Source organism: Arabidopsis lyrata (assembly GCF_000004255.2).
Source record: "Arabidopsis lyrata subsp. lyrata unplaced genomic scaffold ARALYscaffold_5, whole genome shotgun sequence".
NCBI lineage: Eukaryota > Viridiplantae > Streptophyta > Magnoliopsida > Brassicales > Brassicaceae > Arabidopsis > Arabidopsis lyrata.
This window is the reverse complement of record NW_003302551.1, coordinates 12,681,432-12,708,597: the sequence shown is the minus strand read 5'-3', so window position 1 is coordinate 12,708,597 and position 27,166 is coordinate 12,681,432. Positions and strand designations below refer to the sequence as shown.

At 33.4% G+C, this 27,166-nt stretch overlaps 7 protein-coding genes and 1 non-coding gene across 9 annotated transcripts; 3 read left to right on the top strand and 5 right to left on the bottom strand.

The window, feature by feature from the left end:
* Positions 1–4,592: 4,592 nt before the first annotated feature.
* Positions 4,593–4,664, bottom strand: TRNAG-UCC. Its single transcript has one exon. It is a non-coding gene; the product is annotated as a tRNA-Gly (tRNA).
* A 201-nt stretch (positions 4,665–4,865) lies between these two features.
* LOC9313563 (methyl-CpG-binding domain-containing protein 5) lies at positions 4,866–6,244 on the bottom strand. Its single transcript, XM_021026869.1, has 3 exons — positions 5,911–6,244; positions 5,467–5,589; positions 4,866–5,372 (listed from the first exon to the last, which is right to left on the bottom strand). The coding sequence occupies exons 1-3, from the start codon at positions 6,079–6,081 to the stop codon at positions 5,121–5,123; spliced, it is 546 nt and encodes a 181-aa protein (XP_020882528.1). The 5' UTR covers positions 6,082–6,244; the 3' UTR covers positions 4,866–5,120.
* Positions 6,245–11,594: 5,350 nt separating this feature from the next.
* LOC9311859 (glucan endo-1,3-beta-glucosidase) lies at positions 11,595–12,756 on the top strand. Its single transcript, XM_021026827.1, has one exon. It carries the CDS (start codon positions 11,615–11,617, stop codon positions 12,674–12,676), a length of 1,062 nt encoding a protein of 353 aa, XP_020882486.1. The 5' UTR covers positions 11,595–11,614; the 3' UTR covers positions 12,677–12,756.
* Positions 12,757–13,128: 372 nt separating this feature from the next.
* LOC9313562 lies at positions 13,129–13,599 on the bottom strand. The gene is given in 4 exon segments (XM_002875744.2): positions 13,129–13,162; positions 13,223–13,295; positions 13,298–13,450; positions 13,453–13,599. Coding segments are annotated over 4 exon segments (294 nt in total). The 5' UTR covers positions 13,487–13,599.
* Positions 13,600–15,224: 1,625 nt separating this feature from the next.
* LOC9313561 (mitochondrial import inner membrane translocase subunit TIM9) lies at positions 15,225–16,194 on the bottom strand. Of its 2 annotated transcripts, XM_021026829.1 has the most exons (3): positions 16,025–16,194; positions 15,374–15,586; positions 15,225–15,339 (listed from the first exon to the last, which is right to left on the bottom strand). In XM_021026829.1, the coding sequence occupies exons 1-2, from the start codon at positions 16,117–16,119 to the stop codon at positions 15,400–15,402; spliced, it is 282 nt and encodes a 93-aa protein (XP_020882488.1). In that variant the 5' UTR covers positions 16,120–16,194; the 3' UTR covers positions 15,225–15,339; positions 15,374–15,399. The 2 variants fall into 2 exon arrangements, with proteins under 2 accessions (XP_020882488.1, XP_020882487.1); XM_021026828.1 differs by having other exon boundaries at positions 15,234–15,586; positions 16,025–16,193.
* A 903-nt stretch (positions 16,195–17,097) lies between these two features.
* LOC9313560 (fasciclin-like arabinogalactan protein 4) lies at positions 17,098–18,983 on the top strand. The gene has a single exon (XM_002877446.2). The coding sequence runs from the start codon at positions 17,507–17,509 to the stop codon at positions 18,767–18,769; it is 1,263 nt and encodes a 420-aa protein (XP_002877492.1). The 5' UTR covers positions 17,098–17,506; the 3' UTR covers positions 18,770–18,983.
* Positions 18,984–19,542: 559 nt separating this feature from the next.
* LOC9311857 lies at positions 19,543–21,247 on the top strand. Its single transcript, XM_002877445.2, has 4 exons — positions 19,543–19,963; positions 20,061–20,183; positions 20,293–20,454; positions 20,542–21,247. The coding sequence occupies exons 1-4, from the start codon at positions 19,821–19,823 to the stop codon at positions 21,038–21,040; spliced, it is 927 nt and encodes a 308-aa protein (XP_002877491.1). The 5' UTR covers positions 19,543–19,820; the 3' UTR covers positions 21,041–21,247.
* An 857-nt stretch (positions 21,248–22,104) lies between these two features.
* On the bottom strand, positions 22,105–24,181 carry LOC9313559 (actin-12). The gene is made up of 5 exons (XM_021026579.1): positions 24,045–24,181; positions 23,729–23,802; positions 23,241–23,634; positions 22,527–23,140; positions 22,105–22,430 (listed from the first exon to the last, which is right to left on the bottom strand). Exons 2-5 carry the CDS (start codon positions 23,786–23,788, stop codon positions 22,365–22,367), a joined length of 1,134 nt encoding a protein of 377 aa, XP_020882238.1. The 5' UTR covers positions 23,789–23,802; positions 24,045–24,181; the 3' UTR covers positions 22,105–22,364.
* Positions 24,182–27,166: the final 2,985 nt, after the last annotated feature.

Genomic DNA, 27,166 nt, shown 5'->3' with positions numbered 1-27,166 from the left:
GCAACATGCTGGAAGAACTTGAAGGGCTTGCGCACAGAGCTTCGCATAGAAGGGACATGGAAAAAAACAAGCAGCATGATCGGATTGAATAGGCTCCATAAAATCCGCAAAAGACTCCGAGAAGGCAGTAGCCCAAGCGTGGTTGATAAGAGCATGATCAATTTTCTTAGAAGCTGGACTATCCTCCTGATTATTCCACCAAGTGTAAGGCAGTCCCTTAGCTTGAGCCTCAAAAAGCTCAGAGTCCTGCAGGGCCAAGTTAAAATCATCCATACCAACAGAATCCACATCATGGGTGAGATATTCAGAGTGATGAGAAGTCGCACACCACAGCCCAAGGAAAACGATTTACAGGAGTGTTGGCATTAAGACTAGCCATTTCCTCCCACAAAGGAACACGCTCCAAAGGCAGATTCTGGCCATAAGCAAAAGAGACGGTGAGATTGACGCTAAGAGATGGAACAAAAATATCGCATGTGACCAGCTGGGCAGAAGCTTGATACACAATCAATGAGACAGAAGGGTCCCAACAAACCACAATCCTGGCAGTGGAGTGGTGATCAAAATTACCAAAAGAATTCCAACCAACTGGAACTGCCCTAGAAATTCTATCCGCATTTACAGACTGAATATGCGTTTCAAGAAACGCACCAAAAAGTGGCTTATGGAGTGAAATTCATTCTCTTGTAAGATTCTGACGTCTTGAACTGTTCAGACCTCTAATATTCCACACAAAAAACATATTGAATGTTGGCTAATGTGACAGTGTGACCTTGCGGCCACTCCTCCTGCGGGAAACCAGGATGAAAGGAGTTTCTTGTTCATCGGCAATCTGCTTCCCAACAGCCTGGGAAGTGACTCCTTGAGAGGTAGGTTTCTCAACTTGAGTAGTGAAGACAACTGCATCACTTGTGGCTTGGCCATATTTCCCTACAGCCAACCACTCCAAAATTTGGTTAGCAGAACGAGTTTCATCCTCAGCAACAGAATGAGTCTCGACAGCGACCTCATTGACAGCGACCTCATTGACAGCGACCTCATTGACAGCGACCTCATTGACAACCTTGGGCACCGAAGAATCATAGCTTTGTCCCATTTCTGGTCCTCCCTTAACTTGCCACACTTGATGAGAGGGGGACCTGCCCTGCCTCGATCGATTTCTGATTCTTTGGCGGCTGCGGGACCTATTGCTTCTACGCTTGAGAGAAGAAACGACAAATGGCCTGGAGGGGCAGCGAGAGTAGTCATGACCGAAAGCTTTACACTCTGAGCATCTTGGCGGAAGCCAAGGGTAAGTAACAGCAATCTCTACTTCTCGGCCATCAGAAAAACCTGAGATAACCTTCGAAGGAAGATCTTTCGTGAGGTCAACACGGACTAAAACTTTAGCAACTTCAAAAGTTTCCTTTCTCTCAGTTTCAGGAGCTAGAGCAATTGGTTTGCTCAAATTTGTCTATTCATATACACACTCTCATAATTTCACACGTCGATTTCTCGAACGTTTCACTCTCCATTTTAATAAATCTGAGAAGGGAACAAATTTTAATTTAACAAAAGCTTGAGAAAAAAAAAATCAAAAAGTCAACATTTACGTACAAGTTCAAAATATTACACAAATTATTTTATTTAGTCCCACAATCATTAATTTGAAAAAGAAAAAAAGAAGGCCTACCCCTTTTCCTAAATTACAAATAAAATAATTATGTCATCTTATCCTATCTCGAAAAAGTTCGAAAGGATAAAAGGTGGGTGGTTTTGAATTTATATCATACAAACACCACCGTTCAATATTAAATTTGTTGGAAAAAGAAAAAGGAATATTCTAATATAAATTCAACCAAACATATGCGCAATTTCATGCATAGAATAGTATATACGTTACGTAATAAGAAAAAGTATATTTTATGTGTTTTTAGGATTTAGAGTACGATGGTAAAATTTGATAGCTTGTCACAAACTACTTGTAAAAATTAAGCTCAGTAAAGAGAACTAATCAAGTTCGCTTTCTTATATTATATGTGATATGGTCCGATTAACATCTAACATTGCCGGAAACATTTAACTTTCGTTATGTTTTTTATCTTTTTTAAGGGACATCAAATATATAGTCAATGAACTTTTCTAAATTTAAAGTCGTTAAATTACTTTTCTTTGAGATTTCAGTCAAATAATAAGGGCCTATCCGTTTTTTATCAGTGGGTTTATCGTCAACACGAGCTTTCTTATGCCTAAACGCAACACTCGCTGTTACGTTTTCTTTTGAAACCCGTTATTTGGACAGAGATGTTATTTTTGGTAATTATTCATTCATCTTCCATGCCGTCACAATTTTACGAATTTTGAGATGGGGAATTTTTGCTTAGTCTCTCATTTTGTGATAGAAAACAATCAATTAACTGAAAAGTGCAATAAGGACCCTTTTTATCCACATAAGACAGGAAAGAATTATAGTGACAAAAATGTTCTTAATTATTTAACAAAAAAAAAAAAAATCTTGATCATAGATCTAAAAAAAAGTCTATAGCGGCATATGAAAGCAATTTAACAAATGGATATATATACAATTAAAAAAGGCTATTAATTGATATACCCATACGTTCCAAAAATTAAGTATCTATGCATGATAATATTATAATTAAGTAATTATGAAAGAGAAAGAAAAAAGTGGAAGCCTCTTTGGCCTATTTGTTGACTAAGGGTTGATTAATGCTTTTACACCAAGAGGTCTAGGGTTCGAATCTCAGATATTGTGATTTATTAACAAATTTGCAGATTAATGGAGGCAAGTGTGCAGGAGATCTCCAGCGATGTACAATTATAGCCGTTCGCCAGGATTCTACGCAGAGAAGGAAGTGTCGCCAGGTCGTGGATCATTGAAGGTATTCATCAAGATCATGAAGAAAGAAGTGTAGTTGTCGTGGATCTAGTAAGGGTCGGAAGGAATTGTCAGTTGTAGAATCGTCTATGTAACAGTTCTCATAATTTGTAATTAATAATAAATCTAGACGACAGAGAAAGAAAAAATAAACCAACTTTCTCCTTCTATTTATGATTAATAACGAAAATACCATTGATTAAAAAATTTATTTTCCTACTTCAATATATCTACGACACTGTTCATTCCGGCGTCGATGATACTGTTCATCACCGGATAATATTTATCAACCACATAACGACACTGCTCATCTATGTGAACAATTATTTTATTTACATGTTAAATGATATATTATCATGATAAGTTTTATATAATATGTGTTACATTCATAGTTATCGTGTTAAACGAGTTACCATATCATACAAAATTAATATAAAATATTAATTTAGAATTATGAATTAATATATATTTTAAAAAAGCTTAATTAATTACATGATAAAAATATTATAAACAAATTACATAGAATGATAACGATAACAATAATGATAACGCACTACACATACTTGTAACGTGTTAAGATATTAAATACATCAAATAATATTATTATTAATCTGTTAATACAATAAATAGTATTATATATTGATAAATTAGAATGCCGACAAGATACCTAACAAATGATTATGTATTAGTTTAGTTACTGATTTATTTATTTAACATGGTAAAGTAAATTGTATGTCGAAAATTTAACATTTAACACAATACAAAAATTATAAACGTGTTATATAAAATATTAACAAGATACAAAATTTAATAAAAAGATAAAGTTTTGTGTGAATTACATATTTTTTGTACCATGTTAATACATTACTAAACAAGAAAAAACATAAAGATACAAACTTAATAAATGATTACTAAAAGATCGTTTAATAGATTAACCAAATTGTTTACGGTCTAAACAAAGTTTTATGGGTTAACGGGTACGTTATCTCTCTGGGACGAAGTCCAAGACACCCTTCACCATATTTCCTAATCTCCTCTTCTAACTTTGCCAAAAAAAAGTTTAATCATCAAATTTTTCCATTAACGACCACTGACAGCTCGACGGGTTCATGAACGTCCAAATCCACATGATATCTTGCTTTTGTTACTTGAATGACACCACCATTGAACCAAAAATTGAACCATAGACTCCGCCCGGAATCCAAAACTGATGTCCACCTTGGCTTTACCCGTCACGGAACTAAAAACCCACTCCATTTAGATTTTGTTATTTCAAGTTCACTGGGATGAATTTTTGGCCGGAACAATTTCGCCGGAAATGTGCAGTGAAGAGAAAAGAGAGATAAATGTGAGAAATTAAAAAATTAAAAACAAAAAGAGAAAGAAGGATAGTAAAGTAATCTCTTTAGTTTTATTACTGTAGAAATAGTATCTTATTTACTCACCTAATTTTTCAATCCTCTAAGCATATCCATTGATATTTTCCTTAAATTTCAATCATATATTTTTATACATCTTCACTAATTAAACGATTTTACATTAAATTAGGGGGGTTGCTTTGCTATTTTTTCTGTTCAACCAAAAAAAAATAACTGTAGTATTTGTGTTTTATTTATGTCCTTATGATATGTTCTGTTTCAATGGTTTTTTACTTTTAATGATTTAGGCACGTGAGGGGGAAAAAAATGATTTTGGGCGTGTAAGGGAAAAAATAATATGCGTCTGCCGGGAGTCGAACCCGGGTCTATTGCTTGGAAGGCAATTATCCTAACCGTTGGACTACAGACGCTCTTACTTCCATTTTCACTCTTTTATTTTATAGATTACTTCAAATGATATTGATTTATGTCACTCTTATGTTTTCTTACATTCATTTACGCCAAAGGCAGAAGCAGATTAAGTAGATAGAGCCTATGCATAACTGATCCTCCTCCAATCCACATTTTAAAGCAGAGAGAACTTAGAAGAGAAGTACCAAGCCTGGTGCTACTCCACGCATCGAACTTTAGATTTCATAACTTTGTTACTAACGGAGTTTCTCAAAGGCAATAATATTGACATACATTGCCTTCAAATTACCTAAGAAAACGTTTAAAATGTAGATTACAACTCAAATTGAAGTGTTACTAAACTATCACAACTAAATTAACCTGCATTCCAACCAAAGATCAGTAAATACTAAGTAGATATGATTATCTAGCGGCTTGTGTTATTACATTTTGATGTGAGTTGCTGCAGCAATCTTTTAAAACATCGTTGTTCCGGCGTTTTGGGTGGTGACTAGAGTGAATGCTCTGCCCCAATCTTGGCTGACGGATTCTTGAATCTTGTAGTCCCCAATGAAAGGCAACCAAGCTTCTTCTGAACCGTTTATACCAGTCCAAGTAACCTTCTCCGGCACATTCAGAAAATCAAAGTTCAGCGGCTTTGGCGGTGGCTCATTAGCTTTTTTGTTGGATTTGGTCTGCCGCCTAATGCTTCCACGACCTTCAGAATGCTACAAAAATGTGCAAAGACAACAAGTTCAGGTCAAGAAGTCGAAAACACGAGTTTAAACCTTAAGATGATGTCTACTAATAAAGCTGACTCACTTCGGAAAGCGAGTCTCCGTTTTCCGCTTTCTTGACGGCCTTTTTAGGCGCCCCGTGTTCCAAGTAGTACAAAACCTCGTTCTTGGACCGGAACTTACGACCCGTAATCGGTTCGTAGTAGAACTACATTACAAAACAAGACATCAAACACTGCATTATCATATTCACACACCTTCAATATCCTTCAAACAGAGCAATCTTCATCCAACAAGCATACATTTTAGAAAAGAAACCACTAAATCTCTGTAACTTTATATTCTCTATACAGCAAAGTTTCACTTAAGACTAGTAATAGTCTCCATATAAAAAACCCAATAAGATCATAATAATCTAACTTCAAGACCCAATTTCATGAAATCTTTGTACGGACGATTCTTTAGCCAACCTCATGAGCACAGAGCTAAAGAATTGAAAGAGAAGGGCATTGCAGAGCTGAATTATCACCTTATCAACAGTACCAGCTTTAGTGCCAGAGGTTCGAACCCTAACTTCGGTTCTCCAATCAGGAGGAAGCCAATTATCATCCCCAGGCGTCGCACGCTTCCGTGACTTCAAATCCACCGGAGTAGCCGTGTTTTCCGGCGGTGGTTGAGCCTGATCTGTGCCGTTCGACATTTCCGGAACCAACCCAATTCAGATGGTCTGGGACGTGGCGTGATCTAACGGTGTGGAGGTCTCGAGAGAAAGGAATGCTTTAAAGATTGAGATTTCAAGATTCCTTTCTTTTTGACTGAAACAGAGTTTCTTAAAAAAAAGACAAAAGTACAATTGAGGGTTGCACAAGTTGTAACTATTACCTAATTAAACGCAGCGTTGAAACTGTCGTGTTTTGTTTCTGTTTCTAAAGTTTGAGCTCGAGGAATGGCTTAATTAGCCACGTTGCAGTTTATCTTGTTTTTAGGTTTTTGGGCCCATTTAATATGTGTCCACTCCAGTTTTAAGGTTTATTTATCTTCTTGTTGTGAATTAGAGTGGACAGAAAACATTGTAACCACAATCAAAATTGAAATTTGTGTAACTGATATAAATTGCATAGATATTAGATTATTTATATTTTATTTTTTTTTAATTATCCTTTTTACTAAAACCTACTCAAACCATAAATCAAAACTAAATGTGTTTTTTTCTTAAAACAGAAGAAAAAAACTGAAAGCTTTGCTTGAACAAATATATAGAAATTTTCTTAGACTACAAGATAAGAAATATTATAACTTCTTAATATCATTTAGATGATGTCATATGCATTTTATAGCCACATATCATTCATTTAAGTGTCATAAACTTTACGTTACAAATCTCTTACAATTTCATCCTATACTAATATTTGGGAAGTACATCCTAAGGATCATAACGTTGATTTTGTAAAAAATTACAATATATGCCATTAGAGAATTCTAATAATAATTATTTTATTCCATGTCACTAATATATATTAACGGGTCAACGGGTTAAATAGGTTTAAAGATATTAAAGAGATTTTGTTTATATATAATTCGAATTTATAAAAAAAAATTATATAATTCGAATTTATAAAAAATGTTATTTTGAATTATAGTAATCATATATTAACGTTCTAAGTTATCAGTAAATTATTCGAAAATATTATTCAAAATGTTATATACTAATCCATTATTCGAAAATGTTATTGAAAATGATATATCATTGATTTTTTTTATATAATTCGAATTTATAAAGAAAATGTTATTTTGAATTATAGTAATCATATATTTCCAAAGTATTATTGAAAATGTTATATACTAATCCATTATTCGAAAATGTTAGCGAAAATGTTATTGAAAATTGAAAATGTTATTGAAAATTGAAAATGATATATCATGTACATCCTATAAATTGTAACGTTGATTTTATAAGAAATTACAATATATGCCATTAGAAATTTTTAATCATAATCATTTTAATTTCATGTCACTAATATTAACTAATTCATTAAAAAATGGGTCAATGGGTCATACGGGTTTAAAGATATTAAAAGATTATCTAATATATAGGAGGCCAATCAAAAATATAACAAACATGAATTTTGTTTAGGTACAAATAATTTGTAATCATACAACGAAATTTAGTTTAGATTTTAAAATATTTTCTTAACTAAACTATACTAATTAATTATGATTAGTGTATATGGAAGAAAAAAGCGAAATTGTATATATGTAAACTAATTAAATTTGATAATATATTAATAGATATTTCCAAAATCTCTGAATCAGGATTGTCTCAAAAAAATTTGTCTACGTGTACTTCGCAGATTGGCAAAGATAAATACAAATAGAAATGATATTTTTAATTTACTAAATCAGAAATATATATAGCATCCAAAATCTTAGTACTTGCCATAACAATTGTATATTTATTCGAATATATTCAAAACGCAAATTCAAATCTCCTGTATTAAGCAACTACAACAAACACCAATAAAAAAGTGAACAAAATATTCGAATTTTCCTAAAATATAGTTATTATTAACTATAAAATCTAAAATCTTTCAAAAATTGTTAACCACGTAAATATTTTGTAGTTAAGGAAACAAAAATTTATTTTTGAACATAATTTTGATTTTTAAAAATTCAAATCGTAATGAATCTTCAAACTTATAATTCCGTATATTATGGGAATCAAATATTTTTCTTTTTCAATCATAAATTTAGTTATATATAAGGATAGCTTTTAATCATAAATTTTGTTAAGATCTTTGTAGTTAAATATATTTAGATTAGTCGGCTAAACATAAATTATGTACAAGCTTTCTGTCTATAAATAAAGGTATTTAGGTATTTCAAACTAACTCGGTTTGATTTAAGATTTTGTGTGCCAAAATAAAGTTAATAATATTATTTTTTTCTTTTGTCACTGCAGATAAAAACTCCACGTATCTACACTTATGGCATCGATGTGAAGCGTAAAACATCTAAGAGGGAGATTGTGGTGGTTCATGAAGACGCAAGGGCTGATATATAACACAGAGGAACATGGGAAGCTGTTTGGGGAACGATTGAAAACTGTTTTATGATCCGTTTAAAGGTAAAACCAAAAGTATGTATTTTTTATGAGACTAAAAATCTATGAAACGTAATTGTGAATGATTCAGTGCGTTTCTTTTACAGTGCAACAAATGCAATATGGTCTATGTGTGACGTATTGTATACACATACGTAATAGTATTGTTCTAATCCTCTTAATTAAATATTTCATTTTTCAGATGCAAAGATCTGATCTTCAACCCGATGTAAAAGCACATGAAAAAGCTTGACGAGATAAAAAAGCCTTAATTCGAAATGGTAGATTATTGTTTATTTACCAATTCTTTCTTCATAATTGTAGGAACCATAACTATTATGAAAACAATTTCTACATCTAAATACACATTTTAATGAAGAGAGATTTTTTCTAGATACTTAAAACGTTTGTACATTTTTTATTTTTGTATAAATATTGCTTCTATTGACAAGTCGATTTCTCTAATTTATTTATTTAGCTGAATTATAATACCTTTTATTTTGTTTATTTTCATATGTCTTGACTTCATGGTTTGTTTCAGATATTCATCTAAAGAGCCTCATCTAAAGAGTCTGATTCAATCAGCCTGTGTATTGAGAATCTGGAACAAAAAAAAAATTTAAGGTGAAACAATTTAAAAGGTATGTTTGTTTCAAATATTTTTTATTTACATAAAAACGTTACAAATATTTTTTATTTACATAAAAACGTTACTAATATCTATTTTTTTACTTGAATAAGCAGATATATAAGATTGACTATGAAACATGATTATGTCACCTACTGGGAATTGAAGATTAAGATGGAAAGTTATGCTAATTTCATGCTCATATATATATATGAGTATTATCGTTTCTCTAATACATTATAAACAACACCTAAATTTATAAAGTTGTTTTCTTTTACAAGTCAACAGATCACTATAAACACGAGGAAACAAAGATACATCTATGATTCATGGATCAAGTAATATTGAAGAACTCATTGACAGCGTAAGTCTTAACTTTTGATTTATTTTTGGTGAAGTAAAAAAACACCAAAAATTTAAATCATATAATTTTAATTCTAAATTAAAAACTGTAAAAGCTAACATTAGCATATATAAAAATAAAATTTTGGAAACAGAAACTTTCGGAAACTCCAAGAAACGTCACGTTTGGAAACACGATGGAAACTCACGTTTCTGTCTTGGAAACATGACAAATTTTTTTTTTTTACTTTGGAAACTTAATAAATAAATAGCATGGAAATATTAAGATTTATAATACATATAAATAATTATGGGAGACTCGAGTTTTAAGATCTTTTTTTCGACGAACAAGATTTGGAGATAGTTTTATATAATCTTTGATTAACTAATGAAAATGTTTGTCTAAATATTTGAACTTGAGCCTTTTAATCTTAATTTTTTGGAATTTATTAAATAATTTATGTTTTGGATTTGTGTTGTTTAAAACATATTTTCATTTATATTTGGTGTTATATATATATATATGTGTATATACGTTTCGAAAACGTTTCCATTCTTTAATTTTAGAAAAAACCCGTTTCCCGTTTCTGAAACGTTTCGTTTTCGTGTTTCCGTTTCCATGAAACATAGTATACAATTTTATTACATACAAAAAAATTTACATGTGCTGTAGCATAAAATATACTTTTTTTTTCAAACCATGAAACTAGGCCAAACAAACCCAAATATAGCCCACTAAAAAACTTAGACCCAATACAACAATTTTTTTTTTATTCTATAATTATCAATACCTACTTAAACCAAATAAATTGTGCGGGATCATAAAAAAAAATACAAATCTAATGTAGCTAAATATATTAAATTCTAAAATACTATATTCTCTCCTTATTTATTACCAAGTCATGTTTTCAACCAAATTAAGATTCAATAAAATTATAAAATTGCGGGATCATTTTTCCCGCCAAAAAATATTTTGTATTTTGTGGACCTAATTTTGTTATATTTTCTTATATATTTGTTATATCTTTTATTAAAAGAAGGGTAATTTAGTCATTTTGTACATAAAATAGGTATTTTAAAAAATGGACAGCCAAATGGGGCATTTTTGAAAAGGGGTATTGAAAAATGGGCATTTTTGTGAGTCTCCCTTTATGATTTAGTAGAAAATAGTAAAATATGATTTAGTAGATCCTCATTCCTTAAAACAATATTGATTTTAGTTACAGTTTTTGGAATCCTATATGATTAGCTTCTCTTTTTTTTTATCAACGTTAGCATTAATTATAATTTTTAAATAGCAATTAGCAAATGAATGAATATAGGTATGGAAAGATAAATTTTAAGAGATAATTTAGGATCTAAATAGTTGTGTTAGTATCTTTTATTAAATTTTTCAAATTTTTAGAATTAAAGCTAATGGCATTCTTTGTAGATACTTCTTAACTGTAGGATTTATTTCATAAATGTAGTTCAAAAATGTATATATAGAGATTTCACCCCCGCGTGTTAAATTCTAAAATACATAAAATACAATTTTGCCCCGCGGTGTACCACAATTTTTCCCGCCAAAACACGTGTTAAATACTATAATTCCTATAATAAAATTAACCAAATATGATAAAGAAAATAAATCTGAAATTAATTACATAGTATTATTTACTTCTACAAACAAAATATACAATTATCGTTAAATAAATAATACACAACATAATATCCAAATAGTAATAAATATAAAATAATATGATATATTCTATTTTATATTATACTATTACACTATATTATTTCTTACATAATTCAAATAAAATGAACAATTTAATTCATAAAATAATTAAAATCCCGTGTTGTATAGCACGGGTACTTATCTAGTTAGTAAGATATTACAGAACTAATTCGTCAGTCCGACATGTCACTTTTGTTAATCACCTAGGACTTCCATAGCCTAAGCTTATATAGCTTCATTTAATAGCTTTTCTATCCCTATTATGGTTTCAATTATCGAATGTAACTAATTTATGATCATTAATTTAATTAATTAAAAAAAATTATCAGTTAACGCTCACGTAATGTGCTCCACAATCAAACCGAACATGATCTACTCCCAAAAATAACTCCTAGTAAGTTTTTCTAAATTACGAGGAAGTTTTAATAAACTCATTCACGATCATGTTGGGATCTGATGTTGTTCCTCAACTTTTCTTCCTAATACTCACTCTCACCCTTCCCTTCTCCGCCGCATATCACGTCGGTGTAAACTACGGCACGGTGGCCAACAACCTCCCACCGCCTCACCAAGTCGTCAACTTCATCAAAACAAAAACAAACATCAACCACGTCAAAATCTTCGACACAAACCCCGACATCCTCGCCGCATTTTCCGGCAGCACTGAAATCTCTCTCACCGTCACAATCCCAAACTCCGACATCCTTTCCCTCTCCAAGCTTCCCAACGCACGTTCATGGCTCTCCAACCACCTCCTCCCTTTCCTCCCAACAACCTCAATCAGTTACATTGCTGTCGGAAACGAAGTCATCGCCACATCCGACAAAACACTCATCACTCATCTTCTTCCCGCCATGGAATCGCTTACGTTAGCATTACACCTTGCTAACGTCACTGGTATCTTAGTCTCGACGCCTCACTCGCTAGGTATCCTCTCGGGCTCTTCGGAGCCTCCTAGCTCCGGAAAGTTCCGTAATGGCTACGACAAAGCCATCTTCACTCCAATCCTTGACTTCCACAACCGCACTAAGTCTCCTTTCATGGTTAACCCGTACCCATATTTCGGTTCCGGACCCGAAACACTAAACTACGCACTCTTTAACTCCAACGACTACGTTTTCGTTGACCCGGTTACGAAGATGAACTACACCAACATGTTTGACGCTCAGCTTGATGCGGTATACTCCGCAATGAAACGAATCGGTTACGGTGACGTGGACATCGTCGTGGCTGAGACCGGTTGGCCCTCGGCTGGTGAACCGAACCAGACTGGCGTCGGTTTAGATTATGCGGCAGCTTACAATGGGAATCTTATAAAGCATGTGAATTCTGGTAAGGGCACTCCACTGATGCCAAACCGGGTTTTCGAGACTTACATTTTTTCTCTCTTCAACGAAAATCTCAAATCTTCGGTTTCTGAGCAAAACTTCGGTTTGTTTAAACCAGACTTCACCCAGGTTTATGATGTCGGTATCATGAAAACAAATAAGGTATGCTTAGATTAGGGCTTTATTTTTTTTAATCAATTTCGAGATGTTTAACAATACTTATACAGTATTCTCCTATGTATAAAACGATGAAATGGTATTTTTGGTAACAGGAGCTGCACAAATTTATGAGAATGCTGTGTTAGCGGCACAAAGAAGAAGCTCTCAAGCTTGTGGAGAGTTGTCTCATTTGATAATGATACATATGCCACCGAGGTACAAATTACTGTTCAATTTGTATTTGAATTATTGTTTTATTGGTTTATGCAATTTAGCACTATATATGTAATGTATTATTTAGGTATGAGAATGAGATGCACGAAAGTGAAGTTTACGAAGAAAGATTAACGAACAATAAATTAAGCAAGCTGGTAAGAAGCTAGCTCTGCTTGTTAAAGAAATGTTTAATAATCTAAATTGAAAATGAAGAGATTATATAGAAAAGGTTAATTTGTTTGTAATTTGTATATTTATGTTCTCATAGTAGAATGTGTTGCTCGTGAACTATTCAAAAAAAAAAAAAAAAATCACATTTTCCTCTTATCTTCGCTTTTTTTTTTCAACCTCTTATTTTCGCTTTTATATGTTAGGTTTTTCTTGATCCCAATGATAGCCCAAGTGTATTCATCGATGATATTTTTTTCCCATTCACCCTATAATTTTCGCGGTCGATGCCATCGGTGTTGTCTCCGGTGATCTTCCGCTTCGAGTACTTACCACCATCAATCTTCGTCTCGGAGGTCTGAGTTCTTGTCGAAAAGTAATACCACTCGTCTTTCTTGAAAAAAGAAGTAGCAACCATGACTCCATGGCATAAACATCCTTCATCACTATGAAGTCTCCGCAGTCTTCACCTCTTAGCTTCCGTTTAAGATAATCGTTGATGACTTCTTGGTTCGTTGGATCAAAGTGAATTTCTTCGTCTTCTTCGCAATATTCCATCTACGTCTTTATGGTTCTCAAGAATTAAGGATTCTGCTGAGCAGAGAGATAAACGTTTTTTTGTTTGTTTAGTGATTTTAAATTATGAAGAGAGATTAGTGATTGTGTGTATATATTGGTTATGTCCTAATTACAACATAGATTGGATTCCTAATTTTTTTATTTTTTTCGCAAAAAAGAAATCTACAATACAATATGACAAATTTAAATATTAAAAATTAACTTAAAATATGTTATTGTCTTTATGCATATTTTACTAAAGTTAAATCTAAGATAATAGATTTACGGTGATTGTGAAGATGATTTAACAAATTATACAACATCCAAATAGATTATGTGAATAAAAGAAGTGAGCATATTTGTAAATTGAATTTTAAGTTGTGAATAGTTTGTACAAAAAATCTTTACAAATTAATACTCGATAAATTCATAAATTTTTCCGGTCTCGAGTCGGACCAGTGTAATATTTAACATAATTCGATAAAAATAATAAAATAATAATTTGTTTGAAAATCCAATGTAACTATATGTTCTCATCAATATCATAAATTAATAATTGTATAAACTTATCAATATATATATAATATATATATATGTAGAATATTGATTTCTTTTTTTTTTTTTTAAAGTGTCTTTTCAGATTGACATTTTTTAAGAATTACAAAATTAGCTAGAAGAAATGTACATAATTTAATAATTATTCATTTAACGATAAATTATTATCTCTATAAATTAATAGAATTTTACGGTCTGATTCTATTAATTTATAAAAATTTTAATTTATTTTGATAAAATTGAATTTTACTTAATTGTATATAGAAAATCTCGTTTCCATACATAAGTATAAGTTACAATAATATTTTGAATTGACACTTAAAATGATTATGAAAGAAGAAAGGCCGTAGGCCATTGTTTCAAATCCTATTACTAAGGCACGACCATTGTTATATAATAAACTTCAGCAAAAGTATACAAGACCTCCAAAAACTTGAATTCTTAATTTTCAATCATTTACAGGGTTTAATAAACTTCCATAGCTTAAGCTTATATAGCTTTAATTTTTTATATTAAAAAGGTGGCTTTTTCTATACCTATTATGGTTTCAATTATCAGATTTAGTCGATTTATTATCACTAATTCAATTAACAAAAATTCACTAAAATCAGCCACTCGCTCACGTATAGATGAATCAAGTAGTCATGTTCCACAATCAAACCGACAATGATCTGCTCCCAATAATAACTCATAGTAAGTTTTGCCAAACGTAGAACTGTAGAAGTTGTAACTTTAATAAACTCATACACGATCATGATGAGAACTCAAGTTGTTCATCTACATCTCTTCCTTCCCTTCTCTGCCCCATATCACGTCGGCGTAAACTACGTGAACCTTATAAAGCATGTGAATTCCGGTAAGGGCACTCCATTGATTCCAAACCGGGTTTTCGGGTATCATTAAAACAAATAAGGTACGCTTAGATTAGACATTAGAGCTCAATTTTTGTAATCAAGTATCAAAATGTTTAGCAATATTACACAGTATTCTCCTATGTATAAAAAACCAAATGGATACATCGACAATTTGGAATTGCTCAATGTAATATCGATATGGTATGATTTTTTTGTAGACTCCATTGAAATACAAATCAATATCAGAACTGGATTTAGTCAAAATAATTTCACAATACAAGAGTTGATGTTCTAAAAAACAGTATCAGAGTAACCTGAACAACTAACAACCAGTTTATTCTGGTTTCGGACTCATAAACCATACCAAAACCAAACAGAAAAAGCAGACTATCAGTCTTGGGTTGGTGCGTTCTGATTGAGCTCGGCAAACCGCATACCAACACGCATCGTGTGCTTAAGGAACTTCTCAGCACACCGCATAACACAAGTCTCCTCTTGTTTCTGCAGAGATTTGCGTGTGAAGCTATCAACACAGTCCACAAAACACCTCTCCACCAATGAATTGTACATCTTCAAGCTGAAAAAAAACCCCCACAAAGTAGCAAAAGTTAAGGCCTAAACACACAACAACTTTTGAAGAAAGAAAAAAACTAACCAATATACTCTTATCTTCAATGTAAGACAACACAATTAAAACTTAAAGAAAAAGTTTGAGACTCTTGATTCTATGAAATCCAAACACCAAAATAGATAATTTCACTAACTCTAATTCAAAGTTTTTATCAATGAACCATAAGAACCCACGAACGATAAATTAACGATCCAAAGATCTTTCGAACCTCGTATACACTAACCTTGATTCAGAATTCCTGAGCAAATCTAATAAAGAGTGAGACTTTTCCTTAAAATAGATTTCAATACATGATAATTTCCCCAAATCTTCAAGGAGCTAAACGTCAAATTTTTTGAGACAATCCTAGATAAAAAAACAGAGGAACCGATCTAAGTCACGAACCTGTCGCGTAGCTGAAGCTGATCGATCATGGAGGCCATTGTGGCTTTGTCTTCTTCAGGAAGACCATCAAGTCCAGCCATCATGCTCGCGTCCATTTTTTCGCAACTCTTATTTTCTTTCTTCGACTACAGATTCAATTCTTCATCGCCTCCATGTTCTGCGTCTTAAGACTTAAACCCTAGCGATCTTCTTTACTGGGCCTCATGGGCTTTATTACTTAGATGTTTATGAGGCCTAATGTTTTACTAGTTAGCTTTGTCAAAATATCTATCCTAAAAATTAAAAAACACACAATTTTTAAAAAAAATCGTAGAAAATGTAGATTAAAGAGCCGCTTAGCTTAGTTGAAGAAGAACAACATATTACTACAAATTACATTTTGTTATTTTTTTTTTTAATCCGGAAGCGATAATCCGAAATATTTATCTTGACCGGTTTAATGATGAATTTAGCATGGAATTGACCGGTTTCAAATTTGTGCATATGATTTTGCAGCATACCAAACCGGTTTGTCTTCTTCAGATTGGTAATTAGAAAATAACTTTCTAAATAATCCGGTTTTGTATGCCGCAAAATCATATGCGCAAATTTGACTATAAAACAATAAATTTAATTTGGATTTTTGTTTTGGTTAAGCATCACATAAATTTGATATCTAACGATTAGGAAGTCCTTTTAATAAATCTTTTGAATTACCAATCATAATTTTGATAAATGACATTTGATTGACAGATCCACCCAAACTATAATTTATCGCATGGCTTTATGTCTTTGAATTTGTTTCCAAATGTGATGTAAGGGACACTATTTCATCATCAATGAATTAAAGCTATCAAACAATCAAAACGATCACAATTCTTTTTGTTTTGTTTTGTTTAGAAAGCATTTGATCATCGTTGGATGACACAAAATATAATTTATCGACCACAAAGTTCAAACAATTCGTTTAACTATACAAACTAATATTCAGCAGTGTAAAAACCATAAACTACTTGAATCCTACTAAATCAGATACTCCACTAACCTTATTTTCTTTAAGAAAAACCCGCAATTCTAATTCTATTCTTCTCTAATCCAAAAATATCGTATTGGAGATCAAAATTAACAGACTACAGCTATAAAACTCACATGCAAACGAAAAAACTTTAATGACATTATTATTAAAAACTATACCCCTCGTGGGCACCACTCAAATATAAATTATTTAATTTCAATCAAATAATCTTCTCACCAAAATCTAATCACTACAAGACTAGAAGTGTCCACAAAAGCATCTCTCTTTCTGACACAATGACATCTGTTTTGTCCTGCGCGTGTACTTCAAACTCCAAACCACCGCGGGTCATACAATTCCCAAAGATGTCTCCAATTTTAATTTCGTCCACCAAACTTCACTCACACACCACTCCCTTCTCTCTATCCACTCACTTCCTTCCTCTGTGTTTCTTCTCTTTACCAATCTCATGACCTAACTCAAAAATAATGGCGAACGTAATTTCAATTTCCCATTTTACCCTTCTCGCATTACCTTATTTACTTGTCCTCTTATCCTCCACCGCCGCCGCCATCAACGTCACCGCCGTCCTCTCCTCATTCCCTAACCTCTCATCTTTCTCCAACCTCCTCGTCTCCTCCGGCATCGCCGCTGAGCTTTCCGGTAGAAACTCATTAACCCTCCTCGCCGTTCCCAATTCTCAATTCTCCTCCGCCACCTTGGACCTCACGCGCCGCCTACCTCCTTCCGCCCTCGCAGATCTCCTCCGCTTCCATGTCCTTCTCCAGTTCCTCTCAGATTCCGATCTCCGACGTCTCCCACCGTCAGGCTCCGCAGTTACTACTCTCTACGAAGCTTCCGGTCGTACATTCTTTGGATCTGGATCCGTTAACGTCACCCGTGACCCAGCTTCAGGATCCGTCACGATCGGATCTCCAGCCACCAAAAACGTCACTGTGTTAAAGCTTCTCGAGACCAAACCTCCCAACATAACCGTCCTCACCGTCGACTCCCTCATCGTCCCCACCGGAATCGATATCACTGCCTCGGAGACTCTCACTCCACCGCCGACATCAACATCTCTCTCCCCTCCTCCGGCGGGAATCAACCTCACTCAGATTCTAATCAACGGCCACAACTTCAACGTCGCTCTCTCTCTCCTCGTCGCCTCCGGAGTCATAACAGAATTCGAAAACGACGAACGTGGCGCCGGAATCACCGTCTTCGTCCCCACCGACTCCGCCTTCTCCGATCTCCCGTCCAATGTCAACCTCCAGTCTTTACCGGCGGCGCAAAAAGCCTTCGTGTTGAAATTCCATGTGCTACATTCATACTACACACTCGGTTCGCTAGAATCAATAACCAACCCGGTTCAACCGACATTAGCCACTGAAGAAATGGGAGCCGGTTCTTACACTCTCAACATCTCCCGGGTTAACGGGTCAATCGTAACGATCAATTCGGGTGTGGTTTTAGCTGTTGTGACTCAAACGGCTTTTGATCAAAACCCGGTTTCTGTTTTCGGAGTATCCAAAGTTCTTTTGCCTAAAGAACTGTTTCCAAAGTCGGGTCAACCCGTTGCAACAGCTCCTCCACATGAGATATCTTTGTCGCCGGAGAGTTCTGATGAACAGCCGTCGAGATTAGTATCGCCTCCGCGTGAGATAGTTTCTTCCGGCGCGGTTAAAACAACACTTGGTTTCTTGGCCTTGTGGTGTTGGTGTATAGCATTTTGTTATGTTTTGGTATGATTTTTTTTCTTTTTTATCACATAATGTTTTGCCTTCGATTAGGGCTTTATTTATTTTTACTGGATTTTTTCCACAAGGGTTTATATTTATTTTACGTCATAATGTTATTTTTATTCCAGTCGAGGTAAAAACAAATTCACTTTCCCATGTAAATTTGAATTGGTTGGGCGATTTTGGGTAAATCCCATGTCTATAAAATCCTTCATTTTCTCTTTTGAAATGAGTAATACGAGTCTCTAGTTTAAATACAAATAGATTTTTAGAAGTTGTGATTTTTTTTCTAAAAGTTTTTGTAATAAGAATGGAATCTAAATGAGTGAATTAGCTCAGCGGAATAATATACAGTGAGTGCGTGACAGTGCAATTGTAGGTCCCACCAAGTTGTCACCGACGGTCCAGATCTGCTATCGCTCAGGTCAATTTCTCGCTAGATTTTCGGGTTGTCCAGAGCCGTCGGATCTTCAAATCTCAGTTTCATCAGCGCGCGTGTGGATGTGTACGGCCAGATCTAACTCTACCTTATTCACTTCACTTTACACTGACTCGGTGAAAGAGAAGAGAGTCATTAATCCCCTGTGGTCACTCACACACTATTACCGTATTAATTACTAAACCGTATTTTTGATTAATCCTTTTTCTTTGTAGATTGTTGATCTTGAAACGAATTTCTCTATCGAAAGTAGTCAAAATACAAGAATTATTCGTTTTCAAGATATTAAATTTTGGAACTTTTATGTCTTCTTATGAAATTATATAATGATTCAATTGTCAGATCGGTTAGGGAAATTGATGTAGAATTTATGGTAATTGGTGGTACTATAGTGCTTGACTTTTCCAATGTAAACAACGATCATTCAAATTTTCAAACTCGTGGACCTTTTTGGGATCACAGATTTGGACTTTTCTTGATTATATTAAAGTTTTTTTTGTCCCTATATTCAATGACCAATCTAGAATTCATCTGTTTTTGAACTAACCCAACACTAAAAAATAGATTCAAAACATCTCTCATCTTTCTCTCATATGGTTCTTGAGAATACTTTGAAGAAAGATGTCAATGATGAGCAAAAACAGAAGCAGCATCGCCATGGGAACACCATCGTTCCTTGAGTTGAAGAAACAAGCTTCTTTTTTCTTCAAAGAGAAGCTTAAAACGGCGCGTTTAGCTCTCACCGATGTTACTCCTCTTCAACTGTTAGTTTTTTTCTTCTTCTTTTATTGTTATGCAAACAAATTATAAATTTATGTATATGTAAATATGATTTGAATAATTTGGTATATTTGTTTGAAGAATGACTGAGGAAGCTACGGATGGGGAGTCATGTGGACCAAATACACAAACCTTAGGATCCATTTCAAAGGCTGCTTTCGAGTTTGAAGATTACTTGGCCATTGTCGAAGTCTTGCACAAAAGGTTACATAACTTGTGATTAATCGATACATTTTACTTAAACAAGGCATGCTATGTATTCTGTTACTGAGATATGGAGCATTTGTTGTTATTGTTGTTTGGTGTAAATAAGATTGGCAAGGTTTGATAAGAGAAACTGGCGGATGGCTTATAACTCACTCATAGTTATTGAACATTTGCTCACTCATGGACCAGAGAGTGTTTCCGATGAGTTTCAAGGCGATAGAGATGTTATCTTCCAAATGCAGACTTTCCAACAGATCGACGAGAAAGGGTAATGGTTTTAGCGTTTTAAGGCGGATCATGTTTGGTATGAACAGAGTTTCAATGTTCTTAGACTATAAGTTTTGTTTGTTGGTAGGTTTAATTGGGGATTAGCTGTTAGAAAGAAAGCAGAGAAGGTTTTGAAGCTACTTGAGAAAGGGGAATTGCTTAAGGAAGAGAGGAAGCGAGCTCGTGAGCTGTCTCGAGGGATTCAAGGTTTTGGTAGCTTTAACCACAAGTCTTCATCTCATTCTTTGTCAGAGGATGAAGTCGTACAAGAGTCTACAGTCTATAGGAAATGCAATTCCAACTTTACCAAGAAGCACAATGAGGATGACCAAGAGAACACTATGGTTTCCCCTAATGACGCCGACAACTTTCCTCAGCCACTGGTAACTGACCCGAGTGAGGAATCTAGGACGAGTATGAAAGAAAATATGGATCCTGAAGATGATGAGAACACAGAGGTAAACCCACTTTTGGGTTCTCTTAAAAAGGAGGGTCAAGAACTAGCCGGAGAAGACGAGAACCATCCATTTACGGATGGCGAGAGTAAGCATACAGTAGTCTCATTGCTTGATGAGAATACAGTCTGAAATTTTTAAAATGAAATCGCGGTCTGTAAAAGAGAAAAAACTCAAGAAGAAGATAATGTGTGTATACGAATATGTATACATATATATAATAATAACACTTCTGTTAATGACTAATCTGTTTTCAACTTGCTTTGTTGCAAAATAGAGATTAAAATGAACAATGAAGGAAGAATAAAAGAACACACATAGAGAAGATTTAAGTAACTATTGCAATTGGCTAAAGAATGAAAACAATGATATCAAAGTTGTTACTGCACTTGTTTTACTTGGTATTTTGATCAGTAGTACTCCCTGTGGAAGATCCATATCCGTCATACTTGGCTTTCGCAATTCACATCTGCAAATTTGGAACACACAATTTGTAACAATTTATCACATAGTTTATCACAATTTATCACATAGCTTCACTTGTTCATGGGATGTTTAGATGTGTTGCAGATAGAAGAAGAGGCCATGCCCAATTTGATACAGCTGAAACTACTTTCCAAGAGAGTAGAAACAAAGCTTATTATTCCAAACCGATTACTAGCGGTTATGAGCTACAAGAAACTGGGAAACATGTGAACAAGGCCTTAGGATTTATATGTCTTTGGATAGTCATTTTATCCTAGATGTCTTATCATATAAAATCTGCTACCTAATTTCACAGAGTGTGTAGATTTTTTAAAGCTTTTAAATCAGTACCAATTTACACACCACTTGTTAACATTTACTGCTGCAAAGAGAGTCACAGCCACGTAGACGCAGGTCGTCACAAGACGAGAAAAGAACTTCATGAACTAGTAGTAGAGATCATTAAATTGTATAGAAAATTTACAAACTACGTACATGTTGTTTTGTGCAATTGATAAAAAACAATTTTAAGATTGAATTTCTGCATCAGAGAAAACAATTTGTAGCATCTTTTGTTTGTCTTTGGCTACATATACTAACAAGATAAAACAGAAGCATGTGCTGAATAGAGTCAACAAAATAAATACTGTATATTGATGAATAGAATCATATCTTTTATACGATAAAAGAGTTAAATGAAATCGAGGTCAAAGCTTGAAAAAAATAAGCAGAGACAAAGAGGAAACTCAGAAGAAGATAATGCGTGTACACCAATATGTATACATATAATATAATAATAACATTCTGTTAATGACTGATCTGTGTTTTTTTTTAACTTGTTTTGTTGCAAAAGAGAGATTAAAATGAACAATGAGGGAGAAGGATAAAATAACACAACTATAGAAGTTGTAAGTACTTATAGCAACTGGCTTCAGGGTGAAAAACTGATCTCAAAATTTTTACCGCACTTGTTTTACTTGGTGATATTTGATTAGAAGCACTTCCTGTGGACGATCGACGGTCCAGATTCATCATACTCGGCTTTCGCAATCCACATCTACAAATTTGAAACACATTTTTGTAACGAGTTATACATCAAAACACTCATTGACTATATAATATAAGATTTGTATAAGTATAGTATGTAATTTACCTGCTGGAAAGTACTGAGGGAGGCCAAGATAGAGCCACCAATCCAAACACTGTACTTCCTTTCCGGTGGAGCCACCACTTTGATCTTCATACTGCTTGGAGCCAACGCGGTGATCTCTTTACTCATCCTGTCACCAATCCCGCCGAACATTGTGGTTCCACCACTAAGCACAATGTTTCCATAAAGATCCTTCCTGATATCCACATCACATTTCATGATTGAATTGTAAGTAGTTTCATGGATTCCCGGATTTTCCATTCCGATCATCGATGGTTGGAACAGGACTTCAGGGCACCGGAAACGCTCTGCCCCGATGGTTATCACTTGACCGTCTGGCAGCTCGAAGCTCTTCTCGACAGATGAGCTTGTTTTGGAAGTCTCAAGCTCTTGCTCGTAGTCCAAGGCAATGTAAGAGAGCTTCTCCTTCATGTCTCTAACAATTTCACGCTCAGCAGTTGTGGTGAAAGAGTAACCACGCTCTGTCAGGATTTTCATCAGGTGGTCGGTTAGATCACGACCCGCAAGATCAAGACGCAGGATTGCGTGTGGAAGTGCATAACCCTCGTAGATTGGTACCGTGTGGCTCACACCATCTCCAGAGTCCAAAACAATACCTAACCAACAAAATAACAATAATGAGAGCAAAATCGAATCGAACCAAACCGAATTTTATTTAAACCCAAACGGTAAAAATGAGTGTAGTAATGTACTGACCAGTAGTACGGCCACTGGCATAGAGGGAGAGAACAGCTTGAATGGCAACATACATAGCAGGAGTGTTAAATGTTTCAAACATGATCTGTGTCATCTTCTCACGGTTAGCCTTTGGATTGAGCGGCGCTTCGGTTAGCAGAACCGGATGTTCTTCCGGGGCAACACGCAGCTCGTTGTAGAAAGTGTGATGCCAAATCTTCTCCATATCATCCCAATTGTTAACAATACCATGTTCAATTGGATACTTGAGAGTCAAGATACCACGTTTCGACTGTGCTTCGTCTCCAACATATGCATCCTTTTGTCCCATTCCAACCATTACTCCCGTGTGACGCGGACGCCCAACGATACTTGGGAATACAGCTCTTGGAGCATCATCACCTGCAAAACCGGCCTACACAAAGATAGTTGAATTACTCAACTTATGGCACATAATAACATTCACAAATCTTGTTAATGTAAATCATCTAGAGAAGCTTTTTAATTACCTTGACCATTCCAGTACCGTTATCGCATACGAGCGGCTGAATATCTTCACCGTCCGCCATTTTTCAATCTCTAGCTGATTACATCAACAGAAGAAACAGAGCAATTATGCGTCCAAATTCAAAGGAATCAGATAAAAACACTAATGGTTAATGCCAAATATCATAACTAAATCTAAAACATTAATATGTAACCATTAAATCTAATTCGTTACGTATACCAAAATCTAACACATTAGCGTTACATTTTATTTTGGTTTTGACTTCTTCAAGATAATCAAAGTTTTGACAACAAATAAACAAAGAAAATATTATCTACCTGATGAATTTACGTAGGAGAAGAAGAAGAAGAGAAAAGAGGCTTCACGAGTCTGAAACACCTCGGCCTGAAATTGGTTTTCAAAAATTTCTGGAAAACAGAAGCAACTTTGGCCCTTAATATGGTTCATACACGGATCTGAGCCGTTAGTTTTCTTCCTTGAGACCAATATCTCAGCCTCTACCGACACGTGTCTATCTATTTTGGGGTTGGAGAATTAAGAGAACACCAGCCTGACCTGAAAGTACGGTTTCAGGCTCTGTTTTTACCGGAAGAATCGGGTCACCGAACAAGCATGAGTGATGATGAGCCCATTTGGGCCTTGGAAAAAAAGTTAACAGGCCATCGCTTTGAATTTTGTGATGCAAGGAATACCATACCTCTTAGTTTGTTTTGTAATTTACAAGTATATCAAAACAATTACTAAATTCCATTTTCTTTAGATTTTATTAAATTTTAGACATACAATGAAACAAACAAGATTATAAACCTGAATGATATATTATTTATTTTCAATTAAATCTCTTTCTAGTAATTTAATACTCTCTAGGTTCTCTGAAACATCCTATAAAAGGAAACTGAGGGAGTATTTCTTCTGAAATTTCAGTGCTCTTCTAAAAGAGTGCTAACCAAACTATAATTAAAAAAAAAAAAAGAGAATAAAAGATCTTAGTGGGTGAGGTATGGGAAATTGCTGAAAAAGTTTTGGGAAGAATGAGTGTAATGATGATAGCAGTAATTGACAAATGTGATAATGATGATGGGGATATGGGGAAGTAAAATAATTAAGCATGTGCATGAGATTTAATTATTTGACATGAGACTTTTTTTTTTTTTTTTTTGATAATTAAGTAAACCAAATGGGAAGCATTTGTTTTTTCTTTTTCTAAACCATATCTCAATATTCAAATCTGATATACAAATTCCATTTTATTTTTAAATAAGTGGATCCTAAACCACAAAAATCTACTTTTGATTGTCTCTTTCCACTCTTTTCTCAATTAAACCTTCTCATTACGGCCAATAAACTTTTCTTCTTATGTTTTCTCACTTCTAACCATCTTGTTCTCTTTATTTAGTCTCATTATTTGAATGACAAACACCCACCATTTGCATATTCACTAGAAACCTTCAAACTTTCTATGAAAGTTATAATATAAGATCCCATTGGCAGAACCGGCTCTAAGGTTTCGGAGGTCACAAGCAAATAAAAAAGAATGGATTGTACTTTTGTATACTAGATTTGTGACCCCGCGCAATGCGCGGGATTTTACTTATAAACTATTAACAATATAAGACGTGAATATAAATATATATATTGAATTTTAAAAGATAAATCTATAATGACATAAACCTATTTAATTATGAATGATATATAACATAGATTTTATTGAGAATAATGTTTCTCTTGAAAAAAACCAACAAATTTTTAGGTAACACGTGGTAAAAAATTAGTTGAAAAAATTCAGAGAAATATAATACAATCTCGACCATGTCATGTTCATACATCTTTTTGAATTTAGTCAATTTCTCTTGAAATTATTTCGCTGTCATTTTATTCGTCATATTCTAATATGCAGTCGTCCACCTCGCGACATTTTATCTCTTTTCACGTTCTTTTCGTTAAAATAATTGATTAAATTTTTGATTCATTATAAACTTATATTAAAATTATATTCTCTTTATCTATTTCATTTTTATATTTTATTTTTTCTTGTCTATTATAAAATGTTCTTTTTCCTACATATTAAATTTTATATTTGGATTCTTCCTATTCTCATACATTGCATTTTCCATGAAACATTGCACTCTAACGTTATTGTTTAAAGAAATCTTGTATCTAATTGTACTTTTAAATCACAATTCTTTCCTTAAATATATTATACAATTTTATATATATTTTATCTTGATTTTGGATACATACTTTTTTCTTGAAAAATAGATATTCTTATTTCGTGTAATCTAAATTCTATAGTTTACTATCATATAAACTTTTTTAATCTAAATATTTTATAACTCTTGAAAAGGTTAATGTCTTTCTAGCGTGATAACATATTTTTTTGTTTTCTACTTCTCATATATAAATTATATGTATTTGAAAATTATCTATATGCTTCTAATTTTTATTCATATTGTTATCTTATATATTTTTGTGCTGTGTTTTATTAATTCATTAACTTCTATTTTTGAATTATCTATTTGTATATTAACTTCTATTCACATATTTTTGTGTGTTATATTATATTACTTTTTATTTATATTAAACAATGTTATTGTTTATGAAAAAATATTTTCTTTTATTAAAAGATGATAATATAAAAGTATGTGAAATTTTTTTAAATGTTTCTTCGTTTAATAAATAAATTGAGTGGGAGTTTTATAAAGTCATATATATAATTTAAATTTTGATATCAATCAAAACGATTTAAATGGCAATTTGGTTTGAAATGAACCTATTAAATGTATTGGGTAAGGGGTTCAAATCTTTTTGGTAACATTTTATACCTATTAAAAATGTATGATGACGTGTACGCTGATATGTCGCCTATGTGGACACTCTAAATGGAGAGAAAACTCTCTCATTATATATATAGATTTACTAAAATTAAAATATATTTAACAAAAAAACCAAAAATAAAAATAAAAGCTATAATCAAGATTCGAACTAGGGTTTGTCACCTAAGAAGGAAGACCAGGACCACTACAGTAAAGGAACATTTTGGAAAATAGAGGCCGAAAATTTTATATATTATTAGAAGCTACAAGCAAATGCTTCATGGACCTGTGCCATGGCCAGCTCTGCCTATTGGTAATACAAAATGATATTAGTTTTTAGTGGTACATGTGAAAAGTAAACATTATATAAATAATTAAAAGTGGTAAGATATAGTGGTACAAAATACATATCCGAGAAACTAATTTTTTTAAATTTTTTTTATAATTGATTACCACTTCCTACCACAATAGTACCGAGTTACCAATTAAAACCATATTTTTTTTTTAATTTTAGGAGCAAGTCGTTACACCCCAATGCTTCTGTGCTTTTAGCGGTTATTTTCAAGGGAATTCATTTTTAATCGATTGAATATATGGTGAATCAATCTCAATCAAGAAAACTAATT

Coding starts and splice junctions, on each gene's coding strand:
- LOC9313563 (XM_021026869.1), bottom strand. CDS start 6,081: ATGTCGAACGGCACAGATCAGGCTCAACCACCGCCGGAAAACACGGCT. Junction 5,590..5,910: donor AAGCTGGTACTGTTGATAAG/GTGATAATTCAG, acceptor TTTGTAATGTAG/TTCTACTACGAACCGATTAC. Junction 5,373..5,466: donor ACGGAGACTCGCTTTCCGAA/GTGAGTCAGCTT, acceptor ACATTTTTGTAG/CATTCTGAAGGTCGTGGAAG.
- LOC9311859 (XM_021026827.1), top strand. CDS start 11,615: ATGTTGGGATCTGATGTTGTTCCTCAACTTTTCTTCCTAATACTCACT.
- LOC9313561 (XM_021026829.1), bottom strand. CDS start 16,119: ATGGACGCGAGCATGATGGCTGGACTTGATGGTCTTCCTGAAGAAGAC. Junction 15,587..16,024: donor CAGCTTCAGCTACGCGACAG/GTTCGTGACTTA, acceptor GTTTTTTTTCAG/CTTGAAGATGTACAATTCAT.
- LOC9313560 (XM_002877446.2), top strand. CDS start 17,507: ATGGCGAACGTAATTTCAATTTCCCATTTTACCCTTCTCGCATTACCT.
- LOC9311857 (XM_002877445.2), top strand. CDS start 19,821: ATGTCAATGATGAGCAAAAACAGAAGCAGCATCGCCATGGGAACACCA. Junction 20,184..20,292: donor GTCGAAGTCTTGCACAAAAG/GTTACATAACTT, acceptor GGTGTAAATAAG/ATTGGCAAGGTTTGATAAGA. Junction 20,455..20,541: donor CAACAGATCGACGAGAAAGG/GTAATGGTTTTA, acceptor GTTTGTTGGTAG/GTTTAATTGGGGATTAGCTG.
- LOC9313559 (XM_021026579.1), bottom strand. CDS start 23,788: ATGGCGGACGGTGAAGATATTCAGCCGCTCGTATGCGATAACGGTACT. Junction 23,141..23,240: donor TGCCAGTGGCCGTACTACTG/GTCAGTACATTA, acceptor TTTGTTGGTTAG/GTATTGTTTTGGACTCTGGA. Junction 22,431..22,526: donor CCCTCAGTACTTTCCAGCAG/GTAAATTACATA, acceptor TCAAATTTGTAG/ATGTGGATTGCGAAAGCCGA.